Source organism: Brassica napus, unplaced genomic scaffold (assembly GCF_020379485.1).
Source record: "Brassica napus cultivar Da-Ae unplaced genomic scaffold, Da-Ae ScsIHWf_2778;HRSCAF=3551, whole genome shotgun sequence".
Lineage (NCBI taxonomy): Eukaryota > Viridiplantae > Streptophyta > Magnoliopsida > Brassicales > Brassicaceae > Brassica > Brassica napus.
The window spans coordinates 1-18,511 of NW_026016047.1; the positions used below are offsets into that span (position 1 = coordinate 1).

General features: G+C 35.2%; 2 protein-coding genes and 3 pseudogenes across 2 annotated transcripts; 4 read left to right on the forward strand and 1 right to left on the reverse strand.

Annotated features, from left to right (window-relative positions):
• The first annotated feature begins 513 nt into the window (after positions 1-513).
• Positions 514-1,668, forward strand: LOC125602236 (annotated as a pseudogene).
• Positions 1,669-2,519: 851 nt separating this feature from the next.
• On the forward strand, positions 2,520-3,634 carry LOC125602231 (probable carboxylesterase 120). Its single transcript, XM_048773983.1, has one exon. The coding sequence runs from the start codon at positions 2,579-2,581 to the stop codon at positions 3,545-3,547; it is 969 nt and encodes a 322-aa protein (XP_048629940.1). The 5' UTR covers positions 2,520-2,578; the 3' UTR covers positions 3,548-3,634.
• Positions 3,635-6,085: 2,451 nt separating this feature from the next.
• On the forward strand, positions 6,086-7,133 carry LOC111216230 (annotated as a pseudogene).
• Positions 7,063-7,819, forward strand: LOC125575317 (annotated as a pseudogene).
• A 41-nt stretch (positions 7,820-7,860) lies between these two features.
• LOC125602232 (MADS-box protein AGL42) lies at positions 7,861-11,232 on the reverse strand. The gene is made up of 8 exons (XM_048773984.1): positions 10,896-11,232; positions 10,586-10,802; positions 9,344-9,425; positions 8,968-9,029; positions 8,723-8,822; positions 8,405-8,446; positions 8,280-8,321; positions 7,861-8,108 (listed from the first exon to the last, which is right to left on the reverse strand). Exons 2-8 carry the CDS (start codon positions 10,765-10,767, stop codon positions 7,989-7,991), a joined length of 630 nt encoding a protein of 209 aa, XP_048629941.1. The 5' UTR covers positions 10,768-10,802; positions 10,896-11,232; the 3' UTR covers positions 7,861-7,988.
• Between the last annotated feature and the right edge of the window lie 7,279 nt (positions 11,233-18,511).

The following is an 18,511-nucleotide window of genomic DNA, read 5'->3' on the forward strand; positions in this document are numbered from 1 at the left end:
GATAGAGAGAGAGAGAGAGAGATGGAAGAGATCTAGAGAGAGAGCTATAGAGATAGCTAGAGCGAGAGATAGAGCGAGGAGATAGATAGCGAGAGTTAGGAGAGATAGAGGCTCTCTAGGTCTATGCATTGATGATGTTGAGCTGTTCAGCATAACTCCTGCGTTCCATGCATTGTATTTGGAGGCCATGGTCAAAGTATTCAGCAACTGTTCTGAGAAAATGATACTGAAATTGAAATTGAAAAACTTATAGTTTTTAAATTTATACATTTTTAAACTTTTTTTTTCTGGTATATTTATTTTTAATCATGCAATTAATAAAATTTTAATTTTAATTTAAAAAAAAATATTTTTTCTATTTCTAAGAACTCCTAATTGGAAATCACCATTAGACACATTATTTTGACTAGAATCCTTAACTATTCAAACAAAAACAAATAAAAAAAAATTAATATAATAATGATAAGGACTCCAAGAAGGAATTCACCATTGCGGATGTTCTAATATATTATAGCCTATAAAAGCGGACAAGACCGAAGTATCAGTTTCATACACATCAGACAACTTCGAATCAAAAAGACAAACAGTCAAACAGATATGTCCGAACCATCTGAAGCCTCTGATCCTTGCGCTCTCATAGGCATCGTAAAGAATCCAGATGGCACCATCACTCGCGACCCACCAGATTCCCCTGCGTCCCAGCCGAACCTGACCTCTCCTCTCCAGTCATATCCAAAGACATCATCGTATCAGACTTCACGTGGATGCGTCTCTACCTCCCCACCGCCGCACTACGTTTGCCTAAACAAAAACTCTCTCTCGTCGTCTACTACCACGGCGGAGGCTCATCATCACCGGCAGCGTCGACTTCAAACTCTACGACGACTTCTGCAACCTCATGGCGCGCGTGCTCAACGTGGTCGTCGCGTCACCTTCGTACCGGCTAGCTCCCGAGCACAGACTCCCGGCGGCGTACCACGACGGAGCGGACGCTCTGACGTTTATTAGAAAGTCCGACGACGAGTGGATCAAATCTCACGTCTATCTCTTTAACGTGTTCCTCATGGGGACAGGCTCCGGTGGTAACTTGGCTTACAGTGTCGGACATAGAGTCGCAAATGTACTTGATCCGTTATTACGTATATGTGGATTGATCTTACACCATCCGTTCTTCGGCGGGGAAGAGCGGTGCGAGTCCAAGATCAGACATGAGAACGATCGTGTTTTTCCGCCTGCTGTCGGAGACCTTTGTTGGGAGCTTTGTCTCCCTGTCGGAGAGAATAGGGACCATGCGTATTCGAATCCGACAATGGGAGATGGACTGGAGGTACTCGGAGCGTTGAAGTGGAAGGTGATGGTGTGTGGAGGAGGAGGAGATCCGATGATAGATAGGCAGAGAGATGTGGCGAAGCTGATGAAGGAGAAGGGAATTCATGTGGTGGAGTGTTTTACTGACGGCGATGTTCATGGTGCTGAGCTCGGTGATCCGTCCAAGAGTCAAACTCTGTTTGCTTCCATCAAAAGTTTCATTTCATCTACACCGTATCGTTTTTAAAAGACATCCATAAAATAAGGAGGCTTATACTAGAGGCCCATCCCCCAGCCCAATATTGTAGGCCCATTTAAGGATTACCTTTATGTATTGGTTCGTGGAAAAATTATAAATAAGAAGCCCAAGAGGCTGGCTCTCTCTCTCTTGTTAGACATGTCTCGTTTCTCTTCTAGAACATGGCATGGACATTCCTATACTTCAATGTTGTCGAAAGGCCTGTTTACTGATTTAAATAGATCTGGTTTTCAAGTTTTAGAGAAGGCAAATTATGCCATTAATTGTTTTGATCTCTCCCATCATTGTCGGTGTAGATTTTTAGCAAAGACAGTATCAAATGATTAGTTGTGTCAATCTCCCCGAAAGAGATTTTAATTATAGTACATTAACGCTTTACTATCAATATGTTTGCCTGATATTTGATTTGCCAAACTTCAAATTAGTTTTGTGCATTGAATTTTCTGCGAACTTCTCAACCAACGAAAGAGACGTGCCAACTACTTGTGTACCAGAAAAGTCTCTTGTTCTCTTGTGTTAGTGCACAAAAGAGAAAGCAAAGAGCACTACGTTTTCCCGGTTGCAATGTCATTGTTTCCTTTAGTGTCTCATTCTTTTTCCACTTGAGTTTTGCATTACAATGTTTCATCAAGTAAACTGTGTTAAATCATTCACATCAAATATAAGAATTATTTCAGTGTTAACTTAAAACTATGATCTGTTCTGTTATTAGTTTGCATTTTAACAAAACGAAAACATTTTATTAAGTTTCAAAAAAACATTTTATTGACAGTAATTACCTTCAAAAAAGTTTTTTTTGTCAGCCCAAATCCTATTTTTACAAATAATTACGAAAACAATGAATTCAATTAAGTCAATTTCGGACCCACTAAACAAAGTATTAGACTATTATCCAAGCTTTTCAAGATAAAATAAATTGAAATATTTAATTGCTATTTTCTTTTTTTATTGCCTATAAAATCGGAGAAGACTGAAGGATTCAGTTTCATACACAACACAAGACTTCGAATAATGTCCGAACCATCTCCAGTCTCTGATCCTTACGCTCACATAGGCATCGTAAAGAACCCAGATGGCTCCATCACTCGCGACCCCACCAGATTCCCGTACGCCTCAGCCACACCTGACCCCTCCCCGGTAAACACCGTCGTATCCAAAGACATCACCGTGAGCCACTCAAACTCCACGTGGATGCGTCTCTACGTCCCCGTTACCGCACTAAACGACGGCGTTTCGTCTAAAAAACTCCCTCTCGTCGTCTACTACCACGGCGGAGGCTTCGTCATCTGCAGCGTCGACTTCAAACCCTTCCACGACTTCTGCAACCGTATGGCGCGTGAGCTCAACGCGGTCGTCGCGTCGCCTTCCTACCGGCTGGCTCCGGAGCACAGACTCCCGGCGGCGTACGACGACGGAGTGGACGCTCTGAGGTTTATTAGAACCTCAGACGACGAGTGGATCAAGTCTCACGCTGATCTCTCCAACGTGTTCCTCATGGGGACAAGCGCTGGTGGTAACTTGGCCTACAACGTCGGGCTCAGATCCGCCTTGGCGGACCTGAGTCCCGTACGTATCCGTGGACTGGTCTTACACCATCCGTTCTTCGGCGGCGAGGAGCGGTGCGAGTCCGAGATCAGACTTGAGCACGATCAGGTTTTTCCGCCTACTGCCGGAGACGTTTGCTGGGAGCTTTGTCTCCCTGTCGGAGCTAACCGGGATCACGAGTATTCTAATCTGACGGTGGGAGATGGACCGGTGAATATGGAGATGATCGGACGGTTGGGATGGAAGGTGGTGGTGAGTGGAGGAGGAGGAGATCCGATGATAGATAGGCAGAGAGATGTGGCGAAGCTGATGAAGGAGAAGGGAGTTGATGTGGTGGAGCGTTTTACTGACGGCGTTGTTCACGGTGCTGAGCTCGGTGATCCGACCAAGAGTACAACTCTGTTTGCTTCCATCAGAAATCTCATTTACTCTTAGAGGCCAGCCCAATATGTTAGGCCCATTTAAAGGTTACCTTAATGTATTGGTTTGTGGAAAAGTTATAAATAAGAAAAATATTAGACATCTCTGGTTTTCTCTTGTGGAACTTGGCATCGACATTTCTATTCTCCAATGTTGTGGGAAGGCCTATTTAGTGGTCTGAACTCTGAATAAAGGGTTTATTAATGGTTTTACTTAGTTGATCGTCTTAGAGAAGACAAGTATACAGATTAATAGAGAAAGATTTGTAATGATTATTCAGCATAATACAAAGAGTATTGTTAAGCATGAATTTCATAAAACGATTTAGAGTAATACAGTTATATTTAAATTCTCATAAAGTATGTAAAATTCTTATAATTTTTGTAATTTTTCTTATCATTTATAATAATATGATTGTACTCCAATGTTCCACACTTGGACGAACAAGGGCGCAAATGGATGCTCCTTTGGAGACCACTTACTTGTATAATGAGTTATAAGTTATTTGAAGGGTTTTGAAAACAGATTGTATTCTCTCTTTTATACAGCCAGATTGTATTCTCTTGTTAATTGTGTAAGTATTAAAATTATAAAATAATATTACAAATGATCTCCTCAGACTATATGATTATAAATATATAAACGTAATGTATTATATTTAAGGAGTTGTTAAGGAGTTGCGTAAACTTCAAAAGCGAGAACAAGTGCAAAGAAGATTTGGTCGCGGTGGTGGCCAAGGCGGAAGTCGGTTAGGTCGTGGAGGAGGTGGGGGTAGATTTGGTGGCGGTGGTGGTGGTGACAGAGGCCACCGATGAACACAACTCTATAGTTTCACTACTATTACTGCTTTCTTGCTGTGGATAAATCTGTTATTTGTTTTCTTGTTTTCTTCTTTTGAACAACTCAAGGGACTCTTTTGTTTTTCCACTAATTTGTGTAATATAATGATGATAAAATTATGAATTCATCAGCTACACTTTCTTCGTAGTGAATGATTTCATATGGTATAATTATAGTTAAATTGCTCTCCATTTCAACTGTTGGTAAAATGGTAACCTGATCAGCAGAATGCTTGTGGAATTGATGTGATCTGTGTGAACATAATGTATCTTGCAAGTTTGGACTAGTCAATGAAGGACAAAAGTTACCTACCGTTTATGTATTCTTGCAAATTCTCCATTCTTTTAGTCCTGTTCGGAACTACGGTAGGCGCTACTCGAACGGTAACCCCATACCTAGCGAATTACCGAAATATCAGTAATATTCGAAGATTACGTGGGGTCTAATTTTAAATACAATTTAATATATTTATAATATATTTAGATAATTTTAAATATGATGACACATATTCTTAGACATAATTATATAATTTATATATATAAATTTAAACAACTTCTTTTTAATTAGTCGAATATCTAGATTATGGTGTGTTTGGTACGAAAAAATTCTTAAATGAAGTAATTATGTGTTTGTTTTGAGTTTGATAGATAATTATAATTATTTAGTAATGAATAATTACAAAAAATCTGTCAATAATGATTAAAAATAATTAACCGTGTTTCAACTTTATATAGACGGAAAAAAAATTAGGCGGTCTAGGCGGAAATTAGGCGGAAATTAAGCGGTCAACGCAGAAATTAGACGGTGTTACGTGGGTCAACGCGTATCAACGCCTAGCTACACTGATTTGGGCATATTCACCGCGGTCAAACTCCGAACAACTACTAAACGACCGCGTTTTTGAACAGGGCTTTTTAGTATAGCCGGTAATTCTTCTGTGTGCTTGAATTTAAACACAATTCTATATATAAGCGTAAATTTTTTTTTTTAATCAAAATGCGTAAACTCTTATATATATGCGCAAATCTAAGGGTAGATTAAGGCTTTCTTATATTTGCCTGATATATGATTTTTCCAAACTTCAAATTAGTTTTGTGCATTGAATTTTTCTGCGACTTCTCAACCAATGAAAGAGACTTTGTGAACCCATAAAATGTCTCTTGTTTTAGTGCACAAAAAAAAGAAAGCACAGAGGACTAAGTCATTGTCGTTGGTTAGTCTCATTCTTTCTCCAATTCAGTTACATTACAATATTTCATCAAGTAAGTTGTGCTAAATCATTAACATTAGTCTCATCTTTCTCCAATTCAGTAACATTACAATATTTCATCAAGTAAATTGTGTTAAATCATTCACATTAGTCTCATTCTCTCTCCATTTCAGCTACATTACAGTAAGAAAATTGTGTTAAATAATTCACATCAAATATATAAATGATAACAGTGTTAATTAACGTAAAACTATGATATGTTCTGTTGTTAGTTTGCATTTTAACAAAATGTAAACATTTTATTTACTGTAATTAACCTTCAAAAGAGTTCTTTCTCAACACAAATCCAATTTTATAGTAGTTACGACACCAAAGAATTCAGTTAGGTAACTTTTTCGGATCCAACAAAGTACTTTGTTTAGACTATTATTCAAGCTTTTCAAGCAAAAAGACAAATTTTACACCGTAATTCAATAAAAAATTATACACATATTCAAGCTTTTCATGAATAAAATAATATTCAAATAATTTAATTACTAATAATATTATAGCCTATAAAAGCAGACAAGAATGAGGGTATCATTAACTCCGGTCTCTTACCCGATGTTCTTAACTCATGATTTGATACTTTTTTAATTTTTTGTTTTTTTTTATATTTTTCGGCTAAAAGACGACTTTTATATCTCTTATTCAAAAGACGATTCTTAACTTTTCTTAACTAAAATCTAAGAAAAAATAAAAATCGTGTCTTAGCCGAAACTAAGAACCCCAGTTAATAAACCGGGGTTAAAGATGGTCTAGTATCAGTTTCATACACAACAGAAGACTTCGAATCCAAAAGACATCAGATATGTCCGAACCATCTCCTGATCCTTGCCCTCTCATAGGCATCGTTAAGAATCCAAATGGCTCCATCACTCGCGACTCTACCAGATTCCCACGCGTCCCCGCCACACCTGTTCCGTCTCCGCAAAACCCCTTCGTCGTAACCAAAGACATCACCGTACGCCATTCAAACTCCACGTGGATGCGTCTCTACGTCCCCACTACCGCACTAGGTTCATCTCAGAACCCCCTCTCGTTGTCTTTTACCACGGCGGAGGTTTCATTGTCTGCAGCGTCGACTTCACACTCTACGACGACTTCTGCAACCTCATGGCGCGTGAGCTCAACGTGGTCGTCGCGTCCCCTTCGTACCGTCTAGCTCCCGAGCACAGACTCCCGGCGGCTTACGTCGACGGACTCGACGCTCTGAGGTTTATTAGAATGTCCGAAGACGAGTGGATCAAATCTCACGTCGATCTCTCCAACGCGTACCTCATGGGGACAAGTACCGGTGGTAACTTGGCTTACAACGTTCGCGGATTATTGTGGATTGATCTTACACCATGTTAGATTTGAGTTTAATTATGGGTTTCCAATGATTTTATCCCTTTATATATTATTTAATGTCCCTTAGAATTTCTTATGTTGGATATATATCCCTAATACACCATCTGTTTGCGGCCAAGAGCGGTGCGAGTGGGAGATCAGACACGAGAACACGATCATGTTTTTCCGCCTACTGTCGGAGACCTTTGCTGGGAGCTTTGTCTCCCTGTGGGAGCTAACCGGGATCACGAGTATTCGAATCAGACGGTGGGAGATGGATCACGGGATCATGAGGAAAAATCCAACGGTTGGGATGGAAGGTGATGGTGTGTGGAGGAGGAGATCCGATGGTAGATAGGCAGAGAGGTGTGGCGAATTTGTTTAAGGAGAAGGGAGTTGATGTGGTGGAGCGTTTCACCGACGACGGTGTTTACGGTGCTGCCGAGCTCGGTGATCCGTCCAAGAGCCAAGCTCTGCTTGCTTCCATCAGAAATTTGATTTCCTCCCCTGCACCGTTACATTTTTCTTTAAAATCCATACCATTAAAGAAGGCCAAATTGCTGATGACCCTTAAAGATTGAAGTGTTTAGACCAGCTCAATAACCCATTGATATATTACCTTCATGTATTGGTTTGTGTAAGATTATATAAATATGATTAATAGTGGAGGCTCTCTCTTGTCTTACACATCTCTTGCTTTCTCTTTTGACATCTCAGAGTCTTATATTGGATGTATACATCTTAGAGTCAGCCCTGCATGGACATTATGTTCCATTAATGTTCCACCTTTTGACGCATTAGGGCATACAGATGCTTCTTTGGAGACCATTTACCTGTATAGTGAGCTATAGGAAGCTAATTGAAGGGTTTTGAATATAAGATGGTATTCTCTTATTAGTTGTGTAAGGATTAAAATCATAAGATAATATTACAAATCATTAACTCGCAATTTATTGAAGAATTTTACAGATTTGATGATGAAAATACAAACATAAAATATTATATTGTTTTGGTTAAAGAACATATAAGATAATGTTATTTGCAGTGCTTCTCTGGCAAACCGATGACTAAATCAGTTTCTACTTCCAAATTAAGATCTATGACTCTGAATTTCTCTTGTTGATCAGTCGACCCTCTCCATGGTTCTAAAACAGTCTGTTCATAACATAGATTGCATTGGAGTCAACCACACAAAGATAGCATCATATATAATTTTCTACATTTGAATAAATTGTAAGCAAAACTAGGTGAAAAAATCTCACTTTTGTTTTTGAAATGGGCTATATATATATATATATATATGAATCGGAAAGAGAGATGAATTACCTTTTGATGTAACCGGACGTTCTCTTCTAACAATTGTTTCTCCTGAAACGAAGCCATGTTATCTCACATTTATAGAGAATGCTAATAAGCAAAACTATTAACATATATAACATATTGCATTGCACCTTTGCTTTTAGCTTCTCCAATTGCTCCCTGAACAATTGCGCCTATAACCATTCCAACTATTTTCATTACCATGATAAAAACACTAATACAGAAATTACACACAAGTCTGGAACGATGTTGATAAAGTTATTGACATATGTCGCTAAATCACCGCAAAAAATTCCGTGTCCAAGTTGTTATTTGTAAATGAGGTTAATAACTCATAGCTACACGGTTGAGATGGGAAATTATTAATTTCAACATGCATGTATATATATATATATTTGCATTGTGGCATCATCATTCATATATACCAATATATATTGATGAAAACATACCTTTTTTGCTCGGACCTTGGCCAAACTTCTTTGGAGTTGACTATCAATTTCTTGAAGCTCTTCTAGAGAACACGAAGCAAGTTCTTGACCCAGTAGCTTCCTATACACACGCAAAAGAGAGTGTATGATTGCATAATTTTGTTAAAACTCTATTAACGTAAATTAATGCTAATAGCATTACAAGTGAAAATAAACAATCAAAAAGGTGGCAACAATAAGGAAAAACAAAGGCTAAGACATGATACCGCTTGTGAAATTCAAGGAGTTCAATCTTTGTGATCATGTGGCTTGCTTCTTCCTTTAATCGCTACATAACGCCAACAGCATGAAACCATAGGACGCAATAGAAGTAAAACAACATCAATATATAATTTTTTTAATTTACGGCCAATATAAACTGTTTAACAGTTAGATCAGCGTTTTGATGTTAAAAAAAACTGTTGAACAATCTTTGTCCCATCGATTCTGTATATGTACACACTGTTGAACATATCTACATTGTACAAACTGCTGACATATCACAAGATTTGGTTTTGGTAGGGCATGAGAAAAAAAATCAATATCATTAAACCATGTAAATATCTATGACATAATATAGACCAAAATAGTTTGGTAACAAACCTGGACGTAAATTTCTGAGTCATGGTTGTTGGTTTCATGATCTTTTGTGTACTTGCGGTAACGTTCGATCGTCTTCCACATGCTGATGATCAAACATAGACAAATTATAGAATCCACAGATCTATATATCTCGCTTAAAAAAGATATGTAATTAAATCTGAGGTTTAAATATAAGACGTGCATCTTCTAGCAACAAAATATTAAAATGTAGTTTATTTGATTTTTAAGTAAAGATTCACCTCCAGATCTCTCAAAGTTGTACGTACTACAATGTCTTTTGACTGCTGGTTAATAGCATCTATATAGCTAACTATAAACCCATCCCATTCGAATTCATCATCATGCCTTTTCTTATAATGTCTAAATCGATGAACTCCTTTTTGCAATTTTGGCCAAAATCAAATAATTGAATCTAGAATCTCTAATCTATATGAAAAACTATAATTGACAACATCTGCTAGCATAGAGAAAAACAACCACGTTTAACGTTATACATCTACTTGGATATATTACAGCACAAAGCTTTGATTGGTTTCTTCTTAGATGTATAATTAAGTATTAGTCCAAGAAATACATGATATATATATATATATATATATAGACAGGGGAAATCTATGTATAAACTGCACATCCGAATCAAATGAAGAAGAGCACACATAATTAAGTCATATGGCTACAAAAGTGGAGCCCAAATAAAGATACAACGAAACCAAAACTATAGTACGCAACCTAATAGGGGCAAGAAAAAAATAAAACATATTTATAATTTTATATTATCAATATATATATGGATGGGTAAAAAATTGTACAAGTTGGTACGGATATCACACTAAATAACCATCTAAATTATAGTCTTAATCCATTTAGAGCTAGTTCCAATGTTGTTTTATGTTCATAATTTCAATAAAATTTTGGAAACCCTAGACATACACACTATAGTTAATTAGACAAAAAAAAGTTCAGGTAGATCAGAAAATGTGAGTTTGTATATATTTCTCAATAAGTGACTATTATATAAATATAGAAAATGAAATCATATTATTATAGGAAGAGAGAAGAAGTAAATCTTTAGGCTTCAGACAAGGATCGAATCTCATCAAGTAACAAATCTAAGATAGTAGCTTTATTCAATTACGATTCAGAAAAATTCAGACCAGACACATAACCTAAAAAGCCTAATTAACCAAATAAAAAGTACAGAAATAGTAAAAGAAAGTAAATTCAAGGATAAAGAAGACATACTCAGAGTTGGAAAATTCGTAAAGCCTTCCTCTCTGAGAGAAAACAATGAGAGAAACTTGAGCATCACAGAGTACTGAGAGCTCATAAGCTTTCTTCAGCAAACCATTTCTTCTTTTTGAGAAAGTCACTTGTCTACTCGTCGCGTTTTCTATTTTCTTCATCTCTATCTTTCCTCTCACCATTTTTCTTCTTTTGACTTTTTTTCTTCTTTTTATTCCTGGCACAAGATCGGTAAAAAAGATTGGAACCTTAAACCAGCCAATGACCAGTTAACATAACCAGAGTCATAAAAGAGAGAGAAGGATCTCACCGAAGAGAGAGAAAGATCAAGTGTCGGCAGAGAAAATGAAGAAGAGATAAGCTAATATATAGTGAAGAAAATTTTAATTTAAGACTAAGATATCTCAGGAAATGGTAAATTTTAAAGATACGTGGATAAATTAAAGGAAGACATCAAAGTTGAGGAGGAGAAGCAAGAGCTGAAACTCAACAAAAATGGAAAGAGAAAAAGGAAAACTGGGAACTTTTAGGAACCCTAGAATGATTTGTGAGGAAAGGAAAGGGCAAATTTCTCAATGTTTTACTAATTTCTTTTGGTATGGGTCACAATGAAATAATGTTATTTTCATTTCTTTTTATTTTTGATAATAATAAAATTGTCAATTATGTATAGAATATTTCGATTTTCTGTCCATATCTTCTCCTCACCACATAGTCGAATAATTAGATGCCAATAAAGAAGAAACAGGATAATTCTTGTTTTCTTTCATCGGTCTGAAAAAACAACCAGATTTTCTTTAAAATAATTCATATATTTGTTGTGAGGGAATAACACTTATTGTTGTGCACCAATTATAGTATTTCAACTTTTGATAAAACAATTGAGAAAGACGATTGAGGCATGTATTGTTGAGCGAAGCCCCCCCCCCCCCCCCCGGCCCTGTATTGAAATGTGGCGGATGAGATCTCGGTCACGATTGACTCTCTCCGAGATTAGGAATACTTGGGTGGGTAGGCGGTCGCGGTTAAGAAGGTGTGGAGTCGAAGAGCTCCGGTGTGGTTCGGTGAAACGGTGGGTGGTTCTCCGGTGATAGTCGAGGCAGATGTGATGCGGCGGTTCGCGAAGGAATGCGGCCGACATCAATTGCACTCTTGGGTCTAGGGCCGTTCTTGGGCTTGCGCTTTGTTAGTGGTGTTTTAGTGGGCCGTAATAGAGTTGGGCCTTGTAATCGTGTTGGGCTTTGGGCCTTTATTAAATAAACTTTGACGGGAAAAAAAAAAGACGATTGAGGCATGTTCAAAATGTTATATTAGAATAATGGCCGTACGAAATAAACTATTTAAATATAAAAATATAGAAGTATTAGGAAAGATCCATATGCCTTGTGCCTTATAGTCGTCGAAAAAACATATTCATTACCCTGTTTTGGTTAATTTTAACGAGGCAAGAAAGACGAATATCTGAAAGTCACTAAATTAGGAAATTTTGGGAGAGAGAATCTGAGAAAGAGTGAGGAGATGTGAGGAATATTTGAAAAAAGAAAAAGGTTTGTGCCTGGACTTTTTACTACAGTATGTCCTGGTTAAAAGAACAAACAATATACTTATATATATATATATATATATATATCACCCAAAAATAATCTTAAATATCCCCTATATATTAATTGAGAAACATTACAACTTCTTTTTGTATTTATGTGTCATCACAAAGATGATTTTTAGAATCACTAGAGAAATAAGTTGGTCCATCTAATTATATAATAAGTTTTTATTAAAGTAACAATAAATTCATTATTAATAAATATGTCATAATAAATCAGTGTTATAAAAAATAATAAATTCAATATTAATGTTCTTTATTATTTCTTTAAATAAAAGTTATAGAATTGCCTAATATGCTTAAAATAAATATAACAATTAATGACTTTGAATAATAAAAATTTAATAAAAATTAGTGTATCTTCTATCATATTTGTTTAATTTTAAATTATTAAAATAAATTAAGCAATTGTATTAACTATATAATAAAATTTAGATTTTTGGTATATGTTATATTTTGAATTTTTTTAAACGACTATAATTACTAAAACTATTAAAAGTCTCACATTCAAATTTTGTGATCCATGATTTTAAATTTTTGTTATAACAAAATACATATGATTACAAAATCATATAAGTAAAATATCTAATTTAATTAACTATTATATATATATATATATATATATATATATATCATTTTAAATTAAACTATATACCATATATAATACATAAATATTTTAATTTTCCTAAACAATTTTTTTCCTCTTGAGATTAAAATGATATTTTCCTCTTGAGATTAAAACCCATTTCTACTATATGCCTTTCTCTTATTGGTCAGTTTGTTTTCCTAAACAATTTTTTTTAGTGTTTCAAAAAAAAAAACATTTTTTTTTTTTTTTGCTTTTAGATACCCAATGCAAGTATCAACCAATGTGGTTGCTCTAATAAAATATTTGAGAAAAAAAATGAGCAATTTGCACGATAAATATACAAAGAGTAGGAAATTTGCGGGAATAGAAAAAAGTGGTGGAGCCCAGCACCAGTGGGTATGAAAATACACTGATAACCCTATCACTTGTATCTTTCTCTTTTTTAAAGAAACAAAATTAAATTATTTCTTTCTGATAAAGGGACATCGGCAAAAGCATACATTTATATACATTATGATACCAGGAGAAATCAAAGAAACATCAAAACCGTAGACAAGTAGATTCAACAAAAAAGAACAGGCATAAGCACATCAAGATTTAAAGAGAGAAGACTAGAGCGAGGGAAAGAAGACAAAAGAGCTATTGCCCCAACTTCGACGAACGTGAATGCTTCGACGAACGCGACTGGGTATCGCAGCTTCTCGGCAGGCGGTGTGTTTGAAACAGGACATCGATCTATCCATGATTAGTCTTCACCAAAAGAGTTATCCCCGGAGTTGCTCCGTGCCCCGACCACCGGAATCTACAAGAGAGCCGATTCTCAAACTTCCTCTGTAAAGTTCAGCTGCTCATCGCCGTCACACGCATCTTACATCGCCGCACACAAACTCTAAAATCTACAGGCCAAGAAGAGCTTCACGTCTAAGAGGGAGCTGTCCCGGAGAACCGACATCCCTAACACAAGCTCGTCCACACCAAAAGCTTCACAAGGACGGCTCAACAAGAAGACCGTACTCCCCATGAAAATCGTTCATGGCGCAAAGATAATATAATAATTAGCCAGCTAACATGAATTATTAATGTTTACGTATTTGTTAGTTTAGTCAGCTACCAAATGTTTTTTTTGTATTTGAGTCAAATCTTTTCGCGCAGTATATTTGTTAGTTTAGCCAGCTAATATGTATATGTTTCTAGCTATTAAGTTAATTTAGCCGGTTAACAAATATATGTTTTTGTATTTATTTTCTTTTATTTTATTTTGACTTATTTTAGCCGGCTAATATGTATATGTTTCAAGCTATTAAGTTCTTTTAGCCGGTTAACAAATATATGTTTTTGTATTTATTTTCCTTGATTTTATTTTGACTTATTTTAGCCGGCTAATAAATATCAAATCATATAGTTGATATGTAAATTAACACGGTTAAATGTGGTTTTTTATATTTTCATAAATTAGCATGATTATATTGTGATTTATCCGGATACTTTACATATTGACTAATGTTTTGAGTTAAAATTACCTGCTATTGGATGTGTTGATGGTTATGTCAATTCGTAAATGGATAATATTTAAAATATAGTTATGTATGATTGAGCTAAGAATGGCTATGTTCCAATTTGTTCGTTTAACTCTTAATAAAACAAAAAGATGGTAACCGGATGATAAAAGTGTGAGTCCATTAAAAAAATTTGTTTTCTATTATATTTATCCGGCTAACACTGTTTCTGATAATAAAAGGTTCTCTCAAAATTTACCATGTATGTACAACAAAATCATGGTCGTCATTAACACTCCTCATTAAGTAAAGCTTCAATCGAAATTTGACGATAACAATTAAAACTGAAAACAACAAAAAACTTTCGAATTTAAAACATGACATACTACTACTCAAAAGGTATTTAATTCCAGCTCTCAGCAAGAAGAGCGATCTGGTGAAGACTCATCCTTTTGAGATTTGAATATCTCTGACCATTCAGGTAACCAGTGGTGATAAGGAGAAACACAATCGGAGGCGGAGACACGAGCTCGTGAGTATGGAACCTCTCGTGAGATATTCTCAGAGAACTTCGACGGGACGACCCAACTGAGAAATGGGCAAACACCCGTTGATGGAAACAAAGGAGATTTAGATGAATAGGTCATGGAAGATGAAGGGAAGAGGATGAAGAGAGAGAGAGAGAGAGAGAGAGAGAGAGAGAGAGAGAGAGAGAGAGAGAGAGAGAGAGAGAGAGAGAGAGAGAGAGAGAGAGAGAGAGAGAGAGAGAGAGAGGTGGAGCTGTTCATCATCTCTCTTTTTCGATGTAAACAATGTAAATGCGAAAGAAGAGAGACGAACAATTTTTTTATTTCAGAAACAAAGCATATATCGATTATAGTGTTTTTTATTGAAAAAAAACATTTTCACTGTGATATATCAATATAGGGGTAAAAGTGTCATTAAAAAAGAACACATCATCCAAAAAGGTCAATTTCCATCCCTGCAAAATACGAGGTTATGTTTGTATATGAGTGCCAATTTCTCAAAAAAAATTCTATAAAATATATAATTATCAAGAAAGCGAGAAAATCAATGCGTGATCACCTCTTAACCCTTCTCCCAATTCCACCATCGTGCAAACATCGAAGTTCTATCTTATTATATCTACATGCCCCGTTTCCTTTGAGCGAGGTACAAGCCCATGTGGTTCTTGTAAGAGAGTATATGATAACTTATCATTTTTTAGTTTCAAAAAAGAAAAAAAACTTGTCATTTTTACTTGTTAGTAAAGTTCTAAACCAATGTCAATCTCTTCAAAATACACGACTTTCCTAGCAGCACCGTTGAACATAAGTTTTTAATTCTTATATTTTTAGTGTTGCAAGAGCCCTAAAATTATGGATACTGGTGCCAATTTTTTTAGCTTTACTATAAAGGTACTAAAATGTGTGAATTATTTATTTATTTTACTTTTTGGGTTCCAGTTAGTGTGAATCTTCAAGAGTGTATAACCCCAACACAGACATGTAAATTGATAAATACAGTGTATTATGCACGAGTTTATACAAAGATGGATGTCTATTAAAAACAGCAGCATCAATGTAGATAAGAAATCAATTCAAATCTTCGATAAAAAACCTTGTCCCAAAGACTTATACTTGTACATGGAAATTACATGTATCAAAAACGTTTAATGCTTTGAAGTATTAACTAAATATTGAAACAAGCTACGCTATATCAAATATGGCGAGAGAGGAACAACTGTCGCCATGGCGAAGCTGCAACTCCTTGGACACGGCAAGCTTGTATAATTGATAAGAATGTCAGAAAAAGAATCTCTTCACTTTGCGAGGAAGGTCAGAAAATACGAGGACGGACTCCGGCTCTGGTTTGCCACACGGCAATCAATACTTTGAGCAATAAGAAAGCGTGGTGGGCTGCCTGTTAATTTTGTTAAAACAGTAGGTTTTGATTTCTTTGGAAAATCCGAACCATGAAACCTTGTCCAAAAAGTTTTTTTTTTGTTTTCTAATTAATTTAACATTCAATTCAAAAAAAAAATTATTGAAACAAAAATGATATCCTTGTGAGGAGTAGCATTGTGACATGTTTCTAATGAACAAAGCCATTAACAAAAAGAAAAAAAAAACATAGAAACTACAGAGGCTGCGACTTGTCACCATCTCAATTGTTATGTTATGGTTTAAGAAAATTAGTACAATAATAAGAGAAGAAAAACAGTATCAAAAGGAGCAGCATGCCAGAAAGAAACAGTATCAATATGGTCTTCGACATCATCGTACAAATGTCAGTGCTTTGTCACGTGTATAGCACTTATTGGTTTCACCTGTTCGATTACTGTTCTTTACCCAAATTACACATTTGGAGCATTAATGTTTTATTTTCTGTCAATTTATCTCTGCTTTAATGTTTTGGCTGTTCCTTTTTGACAATTAAAACCATATTATTAAGTCTTTAGAAAAAGTCTTTTTTTTTTTTTGATCAACCTTTAGAAAAAGTCTATTTTCTAGAAAGAGAACTGAAGAACTTGCATGGGGGAACATGTAATTTTTATGTTCACGCACTTTTGTGGAGGTAATATGCACGGACATTAACATTCCAGCGAATGTACATAAACTTAAAAAGGAAAAATATCTTAGGAGATTTGAAGTCTTTTAGCCAGTGGCATTGTGATCAAACATTTCATTCCCTAAAGAAGTGTTTAACATTTTACCAAAAAAAGTGTTTATACTTCAGCACATGTAAGGGGGACAAGCGAGATCGTCTAGAACCCTTCAATCCTAATTGGATAATTTCACTTTCGATCGTCACTATCCAGCTGAAACCATCGAGAGATTCTGATTTATGATATGACTCATCCACTTGACATACCTGGAGCATGCATGTGCTGGCCAAGATATGACGCCAGCCCAAGACTCAACTAAATCCACTTCAGCTACTTCAGGCACATTTGGTTTTCCCTAAATTTCTTCATCGAGTATCTCACTACGTACAATGTGTCGTCGTGAGAGGCTTATTCACGCCTTCAAACCTTTTGTTTTCCGTATTTTCTAAAGAAACCATACAATTCTACGAAACCTCGTAGATTCTCCTCTTTGATTAATGGAAATTTTTGCTTTTCTAGTTTAGAAAAATAATATATGAAGTAGTTCTAATCCAAAATGGATCTATCTAGGATTCATGTTCTAGACTTCCAGCAAAACCCGTCCAAGTTGTTTTCGAACCAATATCACTGAAATCTTCAATGTGAACAAAGCCCAAAGGCCCATTTAGATAGAAGATCAAACATGACCCAGAAAATTTCTGCAATCGGTTTCTCCGGATTATTTCTAATGTTTATGGTTTCATGCAGGGATGTCAAAAATCAGTTACATTTGATGGGCTTGCTCAGCTGACTCGTTTTTTTTTTTCCATGAGCATGATTTTTATATTTTAAGCTTTTATATTTTAAGCTCATTTAATAAATAAGTGTAATGATCAAGCTTAAATTAGATCATGAGTTATATGAACATGAGCTTCTTCATGAGCTTGTTCATTTTTTTGTACTTACAATTATATATATATATATTATATCTGGATAATTTCTATTTTTTTATGTAAAAAAGATAATTTATATATTTACCATATTCATTTTCTAAAATTAAAATGTCAAACCAAATCTTTTTAAAAGATAATTTCTATATTAATCATATTTATCTTCTAAAATTAAACGTAAAACATACATATAAGTAATATGGAAATTAAACTTTTAAAAGTTATCGATAACTTTTTCGAAGAAAGAAAAAAGAAACTATACTATTTAGGAATTATCAAAATCTTCTATATAAATCCACATTAACCCTATCATCTCTCTCACAAACTTCGTTGATCCCAAATTTGACATACGTCTCTTTCGCTTTTGCTTATCGTAATATTTATGTTTTGAATTTTTTATGTTTAGTATTTAATATTTATGTTTTGGATTTTTAATATTTAAATTTTGAACAATATTCTAGAAGTTATTTTATCACTATTTATTTTATTTTATAATTATTTTATAATTATTATTTTTATTTAGATCACAAATTAGCTCATTTAACTCATGATCTAGATGATCTAAATTCGATTTACATATTGAAGCTCATATAATAAATGAGCCGAGCTGAGCTGAGCTGAGCTAGCTCATGAAATAGCGAGCTCACTATCACTATGAATTGAGCTCATTTGAGCGAGTTAGCTCATTTTGACACCCCTAT